The 15871-nt window shown below is 43.2% G+C and overlaps 1 protein-coding gene and 1 pseudogene across 12 annotated transcripts in view; both read left to right on the forward strand.

The window, feature by feature from the left end:
• The window catches only part of LOC139042842 (dehydrogenase/reductase SDR family member 6-like), a 33610-nt gene extending 22683 nt beyond the window's left edge, over window positions 1-10927 (forward strand). For 8 of the 12 annotated variants that reach the window (XM_070503410.1, XM_070503407.1, XM_070503413.1 and 5 more), the window contains 3 exons: window positions 2647-2705; window positions 3283-3375; window positions 5942-6591. In XM_070503410.1, coding sequence (XP_070359511.1) covers window positions 2647-2705; window positions 3283-3375; window positions 5942-5995 — 206 coding nt within the window. In that variant the 3' untranslated portion in view covers window positions 5996-6591. Of the gene's footprint in view, window positions 1-2646; window positions 2706-3282; window positions 3631-5941; window positions 6592-7821; window positions 7941-8698; window positions 8809-10801 lie in introns of those variants that run through there. The other 4 variants (XM_070503405.1, XM_070503404.1, XM_070503402.1 and 1 more) reach the window with 3 other exon arrangements.
• Window positions 8429-15871, forward strand: part of LOC139042841 (sodium/hydrogen exchanger 9B2-like) — a 54532-nt pseudogene continuing 47089 nt past the window's right edge.

Below are 15871 nucleotides of genomic sequence, written 5' to 3' on the forward strand. Positions count from 1 at the left end.
GGGTATGCTAGGATCTGGGGGGGAGTTGACGGGGAATAGGCTGGACAGCCCCACAGGAGATTCTGATGTAATCCAGCCTGGTCTCCCCTCAGGTTGAAAACCACTGATTTATTAAAGAGGGAAGACGACTATATACCTTTTGTTGACACAGAATAACCAATAACCATTTTATAGATAAGAAAGATAAGGTGCGTTTTACTTGAATCAGGCAGTCTCTACAAAGGAAGAAAGCGTTCCAGAGAGGCATGGTTTTCAGTACAGTTTTATACCTTTTTAGAACACAGAACATCCATAAAACACACCCAGGATACATATTCATCAAAGTTTCAGAGAGATACTCAGTTGCAAATTAGCAAGCAGGTCAACATGACCCTGATGTCAGGAAGGGGAACTTATCTTTAAAGAGTTCTGATACTGGTGGGCACAGGAGGGGAAGTGTGCATCCTTATCTTCAAAGAGTGCCTTCTTTTACTTTGAGATAATGCATAATGCCCTCTTTAATGGTTAAGGCAGATGTTTGATAGGCTATAAGTCAGGTGTCTTTAGTTCAAGCCAAATCAGTTTTAAACCAAAATAGCTACCCCATATACCTCAATATGTGAAAATTTCTTGTCACTTTCAAGCTACAGCATTCCCCTTATGGAGGTGTTGTGTATAATTTTTCTTGGACTAAAAAGGTAAACATCGGTAACACTAAGAAACAGGAGGATACAGAAGAGACAGTTTCACTTGGTTTTAACATACAAACTGGTGATACCTGAGCCTAGCTGTTCTTGGTACCATTTACCCGGTGGAATAAATGGCAAAATGATTTGGAAAATGTGATTGTTTTAGCAGCTAGCCTTTTCAGAAGATTGGAAAATATGTTATCAAATTCTCTGGGACAAGGAACTAGCTGTGACTCACTGAGCCAGTCCCAGAAGGAAACATGATGGGGAATGAGTGTGTGTGGGATGGTGCTGATGGCTGTAGAGTCACAGCTGGTCAGCACGACTTGGGTAGACAGTAGCATGGTGTGTCAGCCTGTGCCATGGACACAGCAGAGTCAGGTGACAGTGGAATGAAGCAGAAGGCATAGGCTTGATCCACAGCTCTCATTTAATGGCCATTCATACTGGCCACATGTAAGATGTGACGCTCATTTTCCTCAGTGGGAGGAAGCTGTAGAAGCTGTAAGGATTTTGAGGAGAGTGTTAGAGAAGCTCAAGGCATCTTGAGCACACTGCTGGTGAAATTTTGGACTTTAAGGAGGCTGTTGATGAGAGAAGTAAGCAAAATGTTGTCTGAGGGGCTGGCCCCGTGGCCGAGTGGTTAAGTTCGCGAGCTCCGCTGCAGGCGGCCCAGTGTTTCGTTGGTTCGAATCCTGGGCACAGACATGGCACTGCTCATCAGACCACGCTGAGGCAGCGTCCCACATACCACAACTAGAAGGACCCACAACGAAGAATATACAACTATGTACCGGGGGGCTTTGGGGAGAAAAAGGAAAAAAATAAAATCTTTAAAAAAAAAAATGTTGTCTGAAACTGGATACAAGGGGGTCTTTGTTATGTGGTTTCAGAAATTTTATCAGCACTATTGGCTGCAGTGACATGGAAGGTATAAAATGTTTCTAATGAACCAGGCAATGTAGCGAAGGCAATTTCCTCCCAGAGTGGGGAGAGTGCCGCCCCTCCGAGTAAAATGTGAGAGGAGAAAGAAGCTAAAGAAAGGGTTCTTAGACAGAAAAGTGTCAGAAAGTGCAAATTTTGAAGCTTCCCAGCCTCTCCAGAGAAATGGCAAATGGTCATAAAATTAAGGAATTATTTCTGAGCAGACCTCAAATCTGCAGTGCTGTGAGGAGCCCGCTCTAAAGATGGACCTGAAGGATGACTGCAGATCATTTTCCGTGACCGTAGGAAGACCGTGTGGCCTCCTGGAGTACTGTCAGTCAGAAAGAGGCTTCCTGAGAATTTACAGGTTACATACGTTAACAAAAAAAGTCTGGGGAACTTGCTCTGTAGGAAGGTGAACTAAGTGGGGTTGTAAAAATTTTAGTGTCATTCTTATTTTTCTTTTTTTAAGTAAAATATTGTAAATTATATTTTTCAATGAAAAACATGAAACAATGTTAAAATAGGAATTTGAAGCCAATGAAAACTGGCAAGATAATGAGGAAAATTTAGAAGCAAGGACTGTGACAAGCATGGAGCTGTCCCTGAGGATTCAGAGTGAACGTGACAGCAAAGAATGGTTTTGAGATCATTGAGACAATGTGGGTCCTTGTACTGGTAAAGAATTGTGTGATATTACCTAGCCCTCAGGGTTGTTGTGAGGATTACTGAGATAATACCTGTAAAACTGCATACAGTCCATAAAGTATCATGTCAGTGTAATGCGACTAAAATGCTGGTGTTTCACTCAGAGTCCCTGCCTAGTGTCATAGTGAATTGTAGTCTGTGCTTTTAAAAATCATGGAAATGCTGTTAAAGAAGTTATAAGCCTATGAAATAAAAGGGCAGGCAGAAGAGGTGAAATTGCTGTTCCAAGTTATGGACAGGATTTCTCTGGTACCTGTATCCTACGGAAAGGAAGTTTAAAGTTGAGTTGCCAATTTCTTTTTCAGTCTAAGTAAGTAACCAAGCTGAATGTCACCCTTTGATTTAGGAACCGTTGATACCCCATCTCTGCAAGAAAGAATACAAGCCAGACCAAACCCTGAAGAGGTATGTCTCCTATTTTAAATGTGTTTAAATCTTTTAGTTAAAAAAAATGCCCTCTTCCTTACGCAGAGTAGACAAATGCATAGAGACAGAAAGTAGAAGGGTAGTAGCCGGGCCTGGGGGAGGGGCCTGGGGAGTTAGTGTTTAGTAGGCATAGAGTTTCAGCTTTGCAAGATGAAGAGACTTCTGGAGATTGGTTGCACAACAGTGTGAATGCACTTCATGCTACTGAACTGTACACTTAAAAATGGTTAAGATGATAAATTTTATATTATGTATATTTCACCACATTTTCAGAAAAATTTAAAAACCCTCTACTTTAAGATTAACTTCCTGATCTGTCACAGTGTCTGTAGGTTTTAGTATAACACAAATAGTTTGAGCAGCGTAGGAGTCACCATAGTCCTGCGTGGCCCACAGTTAATAATATTAATGATACTCTCATGTATCATGCGTGAATAATCGAGGCAGCAGGCCAGTGGCCTCTGTAGATCTCTCTTGCTTTGCCTCCTGAAGGAGCTGCCAGTGAGTTCATACTTTAGCTCACACCACTGATGTCTGGTGTGGTGTCTGGTCACAGGCACGGAGCGACTTCCTGAAGAGACAGAGGACGGGAAGATTTGCAACCGCAGAAGAAATAGCCCTGCTCTGCGTGTACCTGGCTTCTGATGAAGTAAGCGCTATTCTTCCCAGGGAGGTCATTATTCTCAATCACATTGGCCCGCTATTTTTGCTCATCAAGTAATGTCATTTTACAGAGTTACAGCATATGATCGTTAAGTTGCTGCATTTACGAGGTAGGGATAAGTTCTGATTTAATTTGCTCAAAGAAAGACCACTTTGATCTGAGCCACTAACTCTTCCTCATTCAAGTTTATATGTCACCAAATCTTGTAGCAAATAAAATGGAGGATGGAAAAAAATTAAATCACTCAATTTTATGAGAAACAGTTACTTTCAAAAATTACAGTTGGGGAAGCCTTGATTAAGTGTAAATCAAACGAACCTCCAAAATCATGAGAGCTTCAGGTGAAATGGGGAGAGAGTTAACCAGATATAATTGTGTCCAGGAGACACAGAATTGGCATCTGGTGTTCTTAGTTTTACTGGAAACTTATTTAGAAGAATCCCACTGACTCTTTTCCTATGAATTTTTACTGTTTGTCATCATATATGGAAATTCCTAATTCTGTCTCTTTCCACTTTGCATCTATTTAGTAACCAGTTTCTTCCTTTTTTTTTTTTGAGGAAGATTAGCCCTGAGCTAACTACTGCCAGTCCTTCTGTTTTTTGCTGAGGAAGCCTGGCCCTGAGCTAACATCCGTGCCCATCTTCCTCTACTTTATATATGTGGGACACCTGCCACAGCATGGCATGCCAAGCGGTACCATGTCCACACCCAGGATTCAAACCAGCGAATCCCGGGCCGCTGAGAAGCGGAATGTGCGAACTTAACCACTGCGCCACCGGGCCAGCCCCCCAGTTTCTTCCTTAATGGCTATTGTATATTTTTAAATGGCTTACAACTGTGAAGGCAGAAACTACATTTATAAGGAATAGAGCACAAGAATATCCCCCTATGTTATGTCTTGAAATGTTACATGCCCTGGAAACTAACGTGTGAGCAGAAAGAAGGAAAAGGGAGCAGGCAGGAGAGAGGTGTGTCACTGGCCACTTAGCTCCTCTTTACAGTGATTTGGTGCACATGAGGTGGTTGATGAATGTGGCAGATAGAAGGGTTGAAATGTTTTAGTGACAGAGCAGTTACTACTTGTCAGAACTATTACAACAGCTGTTAATAGCTGGGGAAATTGCTAGGCATTTGATTAATGGAGCATACATTGGCTTTTGTGATTTCTCTGAATCTATATCTTCAGAAGAGCTCACTTGATTTTGAGGTACTGCTGATAAGCTAAATTGTCCTTGTTTAGCCAGAACTTAAGTTACCAAATATTTAGAAATGTTCTGGCTTGAAATGTGCAACAAAAGGACCATTGGCCTTTTAGAGGAGACCAGAGGAGTCCATATATAAAACAGAGAACTTGCCTTTTTAAAAAAACTTGAGGGAATTGGGGTTGTTTCTTGATAAACTGATTTATCTGCTTTATATGATCCGTTTTCATATATTGAACTTGGGGCCAGCCTGGTGGCGCAGCAGTTAAGTTTGCAGTCTGCACTTTGGTGGCTAGGGGTTCACTGGTTTGGATCCCAGGTGTGGACCTATGCACCGCTTGTCAAGCCATGCTATGGCAGGCATCCCACATATAAAGTAGAAGAAGATGGGCATGGATGTTAGCTCAGGGCCAGTCTTCCTCAGCCAAAAAAAAAAAAAAAAAAAGAGGACGATTGGCAGTAGATCTTAGCATAGGGCTACTCTTCCTAAAAAAAAAAAATTTCTGTTCTTCTATTATGATGTCTTTCCTTCTTGCCTCTTCCATTGTCTCAGGCTTTAGATGAGTTTAAAACTAAGAACACAAATTTGAGTCTTTATTATCCATGTTTAAGTTAAAAGACTGTTAAACCTCTACCACAAGGATCACTTCACCTTGAATTCTTTAGAAAATGAAAAATTCTGTGGGGAAAAAACAGTAATATTTTTAACTCCTTTAGTTTTACACAGATTTAGATGTCTGAAGTTAGTATAGAATATTTTTTTGTAGTTCAATAGATAATTATTAGTATTCACATAAATTTTAAAAACACATTTAGCATGCTCCAGTTCGTGGAATTACCTGTGTATGTTGACCAACTAAATATACACCATCTTTTAAAACAATTCTATTTGTAAATTGACACCACCACTTTATGACTGACACACTTGATTATGTTCAAAAGTTTATTAGTGGCATAAAACTCAGCTAGTTTAGAATAGTTCTGAGTCTCAAAATTAAAGTGTACTATTTTAGCCTCGACTTTATCCTAATTTGGAGAATGGGTATATATCACCAAACTGCTTAATTTTCTGATTCTGAGACCAAATACCTAATAGCCCCTGCGTAGAATGTGATACATGCTCAAACACCAGCTAGAGGCCACTTAGCTCTGGATCACAAGAACACTCAGAAGTTTTAAATCACCCGAAACTTAATTCTAATTTTCCTAAATTCTGTTTGTTAAGTGAAGTTTCCTGTTACCAGGAGAGTAAATTGTTTAGTTATCTCAGTCATACAAAAATTGAAGAAACACAACCTGTGTTAAACCTGGCTAATTGTTGGGTCTCCTTGTGTTTATCACTACAGTCTGCCTACATCACAGGTAATCCTGTCATCATTGATGGAGGCTGGAGCTTGTGATTCAGGATCTCCTTGCTGGGAAGGCAGGCCCTTCCTATACACTGTAAACCCGGCTATGAAGAAAACTCACTCATCATCTCTTTCCTATTAATGGAATATTAATGAAAACAAGCCCTTTTTAAGGATGTCATTGTTCACAAGAATTTGATTCTTTAAATATTTTAATCTCTTTTGAAATCATTGTAGCTTAATAACATCACTGCAAAAGAATAGTTTTTAAAATAAGCCTCAATTTGTAAGCATATAAAATTAAAATATGAAGGAAAAAAGTAAGTTTTTTAAAAGAAAAGTGTATTCATTTCTATTTCCCAATATTCAGATGTTTTTGTTCAGGTCTGCATTGGTCTGTATGTGGATACTAATTTAAAATTTTTACACCGTTATAAATGAACAGCAAAGGTAGGAAGGAGTTTGGCTTCACTAACTTATGTTAAAAGAACTATAGACTATTCAGAACTATATGTTGGTCTGTTATATAAAATAAAAATAATCATCAGGTGTTTATACTTAATGGATGTTATCACTTGTAATTAAGTACTATTTTCTTAGTCTAACTAAAAGATCTTTATTAAAATAAACAATGACATTTGACATGAGCCTAAGAAACATAATAGTTAACTAACGCAGTGATGCAGTCTTGGCGAGCCGAGGAGTCAAAAGAAAGATTTCTTGGACTCTCGAGGTCTGGCAGTAGTGCTCTTTTATTAAGAGAATAGCATGGAGTAGCATGGGGACAGGACCCATGGACAGTGAAGAGCTGCAGGCATGGGGACAGGACCCAGGGGCGGTGAAGAGCTGCAGCATGGGGACAGGACCCAGGGGCGGTGAAGGGCTGCAATGGGTTGACGGTAGGGCTAAATTTATAAGGCATAGGTATGTGAGTTATTTCTTTACAAGACAAAGGAAAGATCATGAAAAAAATGTTAAAATGGTGTCTTTGCAGGTGGCTCTGGTTATTGGGTGGTCCTAGAACTTTGGGTAAGAATCAGATCAATGAGGTCAGGATGTCCTGTGCTTCCCGGAGGATGATGTAGATCGGTATGTAGGCCAGGACGCCTTGGGCTTCTCTCCAGCGGGCAGCCTTGATCTGCATCAGCAGTATCATCAGTTTGAGGGATATTTTTTAGATTAAGTATAGATTTCTTCACCAAATTCCAGGATAACAGACAGGAGGATATAAAACTTAGAAATAGTCTCTGGATAAATAAATATAAATGAATCATATAACAGGAAACAAAACTAAAGAAAATAAAAGTTCCAAGAAAAAGTTCAAGTAAATTCATGTATGAGAGAGTACTAGGAAGTTTTTTCTTGTTCTTTTAGTTTTAGCGTTTTGTGTTTGTTTTTTATTTGTAGCTACCTCAAAAGACCAAATGGTATGATGCACATATAGATAATAAATGAGCAGTCTTTTCTCTTAGAATGTTAATTAATATTAACAAGGAAATTTTTAATGGACAATGAAAGGATAACATTTTGTTATAATAATTGCAGTGGATTCTAACATTAACTCATGACCCTCAGGGTCAGTTCTCTCAGAGCTAACTGTGAACTATAAAACAGTGTCAACAATAAAAGTAAACTGGAGCCCAAAAGTTCATGTTCTCTAAAGTAAGGTTAATTAATCAGGTTGATGGATCAATGAGGAGCATATGACTGAAAGAAAAGGAAAAATACATTTCACTCCTGTGGTAAGAGGAAGCTGGATGTCACCAGAAGCCTTTCAAGCTTTAGGGAGGAAGAGTCAGTGTAGGAAAATAACCATTGTAGAAGGCCTGAGCCAGGTCATGGGACGGGACTTGGGTTCCTCCATCCTGTCCACAAAGGAGCACCTGAGAGACGAGGAGGAGCGGCTCCTGTCTGCTGGGGATGGTCCTGGACACTGTCTGTCTCGCCTGAACAGCGGTGATTAAAACTGGCAGTTGCTTAAAGGAGTAAAAAACAGGTAAGAAATTCTTTATTTCTGAAGGACATGGAAATGCCCCGGAAGGGGCGCGCGCCCAGGCTCACACTCGGGTGGCGGGGTCAATCAGGGAAGGCAGACCCGAAGCGGAAGGGAGGGGAGGGGAGGGGAGGGACGCGGGCTGCCGCCGGCACCGCAGCATCCACGCGGGCCAGCGGGAGGCTCGAGCCAACACGCGGCCGAGGGGACGAGCCGCCCGCCACGCCGCTCGCTGCAAGGGTCCTGTTCTCGCGGCGCCTCGGAGAAGACGCGCCGCGGTGCGCCCGGAGCGCGCGACGGCCCGGCCCGGGAACCGGGCTCCCCGCCGCGGGCTGCCGGCCCGCCCTCCCCGCGCGGCCTCGTCCGACCCTTCCCGCCGGCTCCCCGCCCGCACAGCGCCTAAGGCCGCCAGCGCCGCGCCGCCGAGCCCCGGACCCGTGGAGGCCGCGGGCCCGCCCGGGTCTCCCGCGCCGAGAGGGCGGGGCGCCGCCTGGGGCGATGCGTGCGGGCGCCCGCCCGGCCGTCCCTGGGCCGCGGCGCAGCCGGGTCCCCCGCGGGCCCGCCCGTCCCTGAGCCGCGGCGCAGCCGGGCCCCCCGCGGGCCGCGAGCTGGGCCCCCGAGACGCCAGGGTAAGCGGAACCGGCGGGGCCTCAGGGCTTGCGGGCCGGGGGCGCGGAGGCGGGCGCGGCCCTGGGGTGCGTGGCTGTGTGCGCGCTCACTTGTTAGTTGTTGCTGCCGTGGGTTTCTCTCGTTTATTTTAGTTCTTAAAACAACCGGAGGGTGTGGCTCCTGTGGGCCGAGGTGCCGCTGCGCCCAGACGCCGCCGCTGGAGCCGGCACCACTGTCGAGTTGGGGGCGGCCGTGCTGCCCGGGCCTCCCGCGGGGGCGTCAGCGGCCCTGCAGCCGGCGGTGCGGGCTCTGCCGCCGGGGCTGCGTGCGCGCTGCGGGGCGCGGAGAGATGCTCCTCTGCCTTCTGGCTCTTCTGGCCGCTCTATGATCAGATCGCCACGAGAGACTCTAACGGGAGAAGGAAAGCCTAATAGCGTGTGTACACGAGAGAAACCCAGGAAAACAAGTAACTTGCCAAAATGGCCGAGGCCCTCGCCTTAAATGCCATCCTCAGCTGAAGACAAAAGATGTTGGGGGTGGGGAGAGCCAGGGGCTTCAGAGGGTAGGAAGGCAGTTCACAGGTAGGAGAAAAGGAGCAAACATTTGGAAAACAAGTGTTTGGCCACGCAGAAACAGAAGACAGAGGGGAGCCCAGCAAACAGGCTTTTCTAGGCTCCTCCCGCTCTACTGCCTCGTTCTTGTCACACCAAGGTGACATAGCTCGCTTCCTGAGACAGGTTTTTGTATCACTTTTAGGCGCTTAAAGTGAAGGCAACAAGAAAAACCTCTGAGTCTTTTTTTTCTTACAAATAATCCTAAAATAATGTTCATGTTGAAAGAACACATTTTGGGGTCACACATTTTGTTCCGCTTCAGTACACTCTGATGCTTGCACAACAAAATTGCCCGAGAACGCATTTCTCAGAACTATCAACATGTCAAGTGACTGTACTTCCCAGGCAGCAGCCTGTTATCTCACCCTAGAAGCTGGTGTACTTGTTGCCCTAGAAGATTAACAGCAGGAAGCCGCATTTCCTTTAGCCTCCGGTCAAGAAATGGATAACATGAGTGGATAGAGAGAGGCAGATACCCTACTGAGACAAGTCAACCTCTGTTTCCACTGAAAGACTAAAAGCCCTTTTCAACCCCACTCCATCTCTCTAATGGGGCCTCCGCCTGAAGTTATTGCTGCTACAAAGTGCTCTCGTGAAATTCTAGTTTACTGTTTCTCTCCAAGTCAAGAATGTAACGTTTCAATTCAGCAAGTACCCGTGTGTCTTCTCTGGGCCACGCAGGCATGGGGACAGGAGATACAAATATGAATTAAATAAAGTTTCTGCCATTCAGTAACTCAAAATCCAATGGATCAGAATATACCTAACAAAAAATTAGGTAGTGGATTCATGGTATGCTAATGATGTGAGCAAAGTGACTGAATCGCATAATATATTTTCCAGCATATTTTGCCTGTATTTTTATTTTTTAATTTTTTCCTTTTTTTAGGATTTCCCTAGAAGGCATTGTAGAATAAGTGGGAAAAGGTCGATGATGTAGGTCTGAGCCCTGGGGCCTACACCAAAAGTTGCTATCCTGGATGTGGAAGTTTGGCCCTCACATCCATTCCTGCTTGCTTCTTGTATGCCTCTTTGTACAGGCGAAACTGGAAAGCTAAAGTATTTCCTAGACTCCCTCGCAGGTAGAGTTCTGGATGTAAAATTAGCGTCTGGCAAGTAGATGACTTGCCTGAGATTTCGAAGGCAGGGATGAGGCAGAGGCATCTCCCTGCTATTTTTGGCGAATTTCTGTTGACAAGGACGGTGCAGGAGATGCGAGTGTCCAGTCTCCAGAACTGTGGGTGTTGGGAGGGCCTTACAGCAGCAGGGACAGCCAGGTCAGCGTTGTCGTGTTGAAGCACCAGCTCTCTGGCTGTCCGGAGGTGGTTGAGGGAGGTGGGAAACATCTTCTGTGTTCTCTGTCCAGGCAGCTTCCAGATCCCAGCCTCTCTGGGTCTCAGCTACAGTGTTGTTCTTGAACGCTGTAGTCCCTGTGGGGTCTCCTGATTGAGGCAAAAATAGTACATTCCCCAGTGGTTCAGTTACTAGTGTTCTAGAAGTCCTTCCTGGAGGCCCAGCGTAGACCCTGCTCTCTAGCCCTTTCAACAGTTCACTCAATTCCCTGTAGAATCTCTTTCTGCTTAAAATACCTGGAGTGGTTTCTATTTTCTGCGCTGACTCATTAATATGTTTGCTCTGTAGCCTCCAAGAGTCATCTAAACCTAATCTCTTCAGTTTCTTTTGATGGGAAGTGAAGACATGAGATGAGGCCCAGGGGCCTGCAGTGATCTGATGCCTTCAGCTGGGCTGTGCCCTCACCGGGTGCTGCAGACCCCACATTGAGTTTATCCCTGAAGGTATTTGAGTTTGTTACGCATAGACTAGATTATCTCTGACATCTCTTGCTGTACAAATATAATGTAAACGCCTTCTTCATTTAAAACATTTACAGAATGTATTCTGTAACAAGAAATTGTTGAGTATCTGGTTCATGCCCAACTGTTTCCTAGTCCTATTGATAATTGATAGGCTGCTCACAGACCCCAATGATAGAACAGATGTTTCCTCTAGGGGAAAGGGTTTACATCTTTTGCACACAAAGCCTAGGAACACAGTATGTGGGGAATGGAGCTGCCTGTATATGCACTTGTGTGAGGCGGTGGTGTTCTCAGTGTTTTTAGAGTCATGTATCCTGCATGTTAAAGAAAGCACAATTATGATAAGTTCTAAAGAGTTTTTAACAGCTTTATAAAGTTATTAAAGATATCTTGTTGATATCATAAAAGCTCTTTGCCTTTTTCGAAATCCATTCCTTTATTTTTCTGTGCTTTACATGAAGGACTGAAAGGTTTGAATTTACCAGTGTCCCTTCAGCACATGTATGCTTTCTTCTCAGGGAAAATCCTATAAAAGGAGGAGAAAGCATTGAGGGGACTATTTTGGGACTGCATGATGTACTTAGTACTTTTTTAAGATTTTCTGTGACATAGGCATTTTCACCATTTTACTGATGAAGAAACTTATCTGTACTGGTTAAGTAACTTGCCCCAAATGGCCCAACTAGGAGGCAGTGACACAGGATTTACAGTAAGGATTAATCCCATTGTCCTCTAACCACTCCGCATCTTGCCGTTTATGGTGTAGTTGATGCAGATATACACAGAGTTCCCTACAGACACATTCTCTTTCACCTCTCATCCTTTAATCCTGTGGTTTCTCTGCCTGTACTGGTCTTTATTTTCTTCACAAGAGTGGGTCCTCTTTCAAGGCTTGACCCCAGCCAAGTAGGCAATACCTCCTTTCTCCGTTTAACTATGTGACTGTACTTCTCACATCACAATTAAATTACCTTGAGGTAACACTAGCTGCTATAACAGATAAACTCAAAATCTCAGTAACAACACAGAGGCAGCTTATTTCTCCCTCATGGAAAGTTCAATCAGGTGTTCAGCTAGTGGCCTTCTACTCAGTGATTCAGGAACCCACACTCTTTTTATATTATGGCTGTGCCATCCCCTAAGACCGTCGAGTCCTTAGTTTGCAGGCAATGGACAGGAAAAGAGAGGGTATGTGGAAGACTGCATGAGAGGTTTCTTACAAGTGAAGAGTAGAAGTAGCAGACATTGTTCATGCCCACGTCCTGTGGCCAGAGCTCAGTAACATGCCACACTGACTTGCAAGAGAGGCTAGGAAATGTCAAATACCTGTGTGCGCAGGCAGCAGGGGAAACTGGTTTGATGAACACATATCAGTCTCTGTGCCTCCCTTAAAGAATAGAGACTGCATCTCAGTCATCTTGGTATCTTATCCAGTGAAAGTCTGATGAACGTCACTGATTTTGAAGTGATGGGGTTGCTGTCTTATGTGCCCCAAATTGAAACTTACTACATTCTATTATGGTTGCTTAAGGAATGATCTGTCATTCTCTGATTAGGTTTTAACCTCTGAGTAGAGGAACTATGTCAGACTGTTTACTTTTGAATCCCCAGCACAAGGACTAGAACATAGCAAGAGCTTAATAGATGTTTGTCAAATAAGTGAGTGAGTCCTCAGAGAGAAGAAAGAGGGACAGAGCTAGTCTATGTGGAGTTAGGAAATACTAATTGAGAAGGTGACTTGTAAGTTAAATGTTGAATGACTGATAGAATTTTACCAAGTAGAGAGAGCAAAAAGGAAGTGCAGGCAGGGATGGTAGTGGTGTTGTGTTACTGTTTTGTTTGTTTCATGGGTAGAAATTTAGAAAACAATCACATGTTTATAAGCCCAATTTTTTTTAATTCGATATTCAAATATTACAAATGAACTTCAGGGATGGGGAGGGAAAATATACAACTTTACAATGTATATGATCTCTATTGACTAAAAGGGTGGTCCTAAAAACCTTGGTATTGGTCTTTAGCTACTAAAATTGTTATTTTCGGTTTATTTGTTGAGATATATCAATACAAAGGCAGTGTTCTGGTTGTGTGTCCTCTGAAGATTTTGCACCATGTCAAGAAGCTAGGGAGATAGATATGTGTGAGCCAAAGGTCCCTCATCACTGCTCCTCATCAGAACTTCTCAGAGCTGGCTCTGCGTCAGAATCACCTGTTGGATTGGTTAGGGTGCTTTTGGCTGCAAGTAACAGGATATTTGGCCAAAATTACTTTCAAAAATACAGGTTTAATTTTTCCCACACAACAAGATGTCTGAAGGTAAGCGCGTCCAGGGTTTGTTCGGTCCCCAGTGATATCAGGCTCTAGGTCACTTTCTATGAGCCAATCTTGCCTTTTTCTTCATGGGTGAATGATGGCTGCTAGAGTTCCAAGAAACATAGTGCCCCTCCACAGCTCCATTTCCACACACACACACACACACACACACAATTTAAAGGCACAAAGAGGAGAGGGTTCTCTTGCTTCCCTGTCTTTTTATTAGGAGTCTTACCCAGTGGCCTCCAATAGCCTTGCTCACAAACTTCATTGGACAGAGTGAATTACGCTCAGCTCTGAACCACCAGCCGGCAGAGAGGAATGGTGTTAGAGAGATTGATTTAGCCCAGTCGTGATTTACCCCTTGGGGTGGAGGAGGGCCCCACCGGCATGCCTGAGCAGTGGTTTTAGGTAGTTAGTAAGTCCTGTCTGCCACACTTGGGGGGTTCAGTCTCTGGAGATTCTGATTGTAGTAGGCCTAGAAATAATATTTTAAACTTTCAATTAAATGCTTTTTTCCTAGGTGAGGAGAGAGATTACAAAGGAGAAAAGCAAGTACTGGGTCCTTTCTTACCTAGGGATAATTTCCTTTCATTCATATCTCATTATACAGTGTTTTACTTTACGTGTCTGTATCAGTTAACCAAACAGCAGAGCAGTTGTTTTTCTCTGATAACTTGGTCCCATGTGGTTGGCACGCTAACACTTTCAGATGAGGTCGTTCTTGTTCAGGGAAACATTCTCAGTCGTTTCAGTACTTATTTATCAAGGACATTTTAAGCCCTACTCTTCACTTGATCTGAATTCGTCACGGCTGGGCAGTGCTCCTTTTGGAAAATGAGCCTTAGATCAGAGTTGGTTAGCAGGACCCAGGAACTGGAAGGTTTCTGTATGTTCTATATAGAAGTACTGCGTGAGACTGAGAACCCCCCCTTTCAACACGTGAATGGATAAACCCCGAAGGTAGGTGATGTTTATCATTGTAATCATTATAGAAGGCTTCATGAACAGTCCTGGAGATGCTCCTTCAAATGTACGAATACAGCACATATTGTACTCCAGCAATATATGTAAATTCTCAATAAGAACATCCCAGTAAATGTTGGACAGTCCATATCACAGACAACAAACAACAGGAATAATCAGCCTTTATCCATGTAATGATCTTTTAGCAGTAATTCAGTCGATAGCAGTAAGCCTTTGGACATTTGCAAATCATAGTTCTTTTATTTCCTCTGAAATATTACTGAAAGCACTTTTTTTTTTTTAAGGAAGATCAGCCCTGAGCTAACATCTGCCTCCAGTCCTCCTCTTTTTGCTGAGGAAGGCTGGCCCTGAGCTAACATCCATGCCCATCTTCCTCTACTTTATATGTGGGACGCCTGCCACAGCATGGCTTGACAAGTGGCATGTCGGTCCGCACCTGGGATCCGAACTGGGGAACTTTAGGCCACCGAAGTGGAACGTGTGAACTTAACCACTGTGCCACCAGGCCAGCCCGCAGAAAGCACCTTTACACATTTAGATTAATAAGATAACCTGAAAAAGAGAAGGCTGATTTAACAAACATCTCCTCTATGTGAAAGCGTGTTTACAAAAGGGTTTTAATTGTGCTTCACTTGCCAGAAGGAGCAGGGCAAGTGATAGGCTCCTTCAGCTCCACCTTTTCTCTGTCCCATTTGTTGGGTTTCAGGAAAAGGTTTCATTTGGTGAAAGATTTTTGGCTTAAGAAATATTTGAAAACTGCTGTAGAAGATTCTAGGCAGTTCTCCATTTTCTTAACCACAAAAACAAAAATGACCTTAAATTGTAGCGGGTGGGATTAAGTTACCTAAAGTCAAATGACGAGATTCTATCTCTGAAAAATAGTGTTACCAAGGAAAGCTGTATTCCTTTTCTCTAAAGCTTTAAGAATTGCATAAATTTTTTCAGTGTATTTTAAATTGCGTAAGAAAGTCTTCTTGTAAAAATCCTAACAGTACAGAAATATAGAGAATGAAAATGAAATTTCAACCTCTTCAATTCCATTTTCCACCCCAAAGGCAACTACTATTAACAGACCTTTTTTCTCTATTTACATCCATACTCATATACAGAACTGCTCATCTTCTTGATGTGCAGTTTTCTCTCAGGTTTGGAGGAAAGACTAAGGAAACTGTTCAGGTCCACAGCTCTATGATTTTGGTGGCATATATCCATAATACTGGAAAGCAAAGCTCAAATTGAGCCAAGATTGTTTCTAAGTGTTTGGGTCAGTCCTGTAGGAAATTCTGTATACTAAGAATGCTAGAGAGTCAGCAGCCGTTGGCGTGTGTATGCAGGTGACACCTGACCTACTGACCTACATGCAAGTGGACAGGCAGATGGTCTTAGCAGCCACGTCCCTGGGCTCAGGTCAAACCTCCTTCTTCTATTGAAATCTGTATTTGAGTCACAGAATTTGATTAAATTCATGTTATTTACTGAATTTATGAAATCTATAAAATTTCACCATTTGACGCAGGATAGGTTTTTTTTCCTAATATAGTGTACAGGTTGTGATATCAGTCTGAATAAGGCACTACCTTGATGGAGAAGCAGA

The sequence above is a fragment of the Equus asinus genome, unplaced genomic scaffold (genome assembly GCF_041296235.1).
Source record: "Equus asinus isolate D_3611 breed Donkey unplaced genomic scaffold, EquAss-T2T_v2 contig_1, whole genome shotgun sequence".
Taxonomy (NCBI): Eukaryota; Metazoa; Chordata; class Mammalia; order Perissodactyla; family Equidae; genus Equus; species Equus asinus.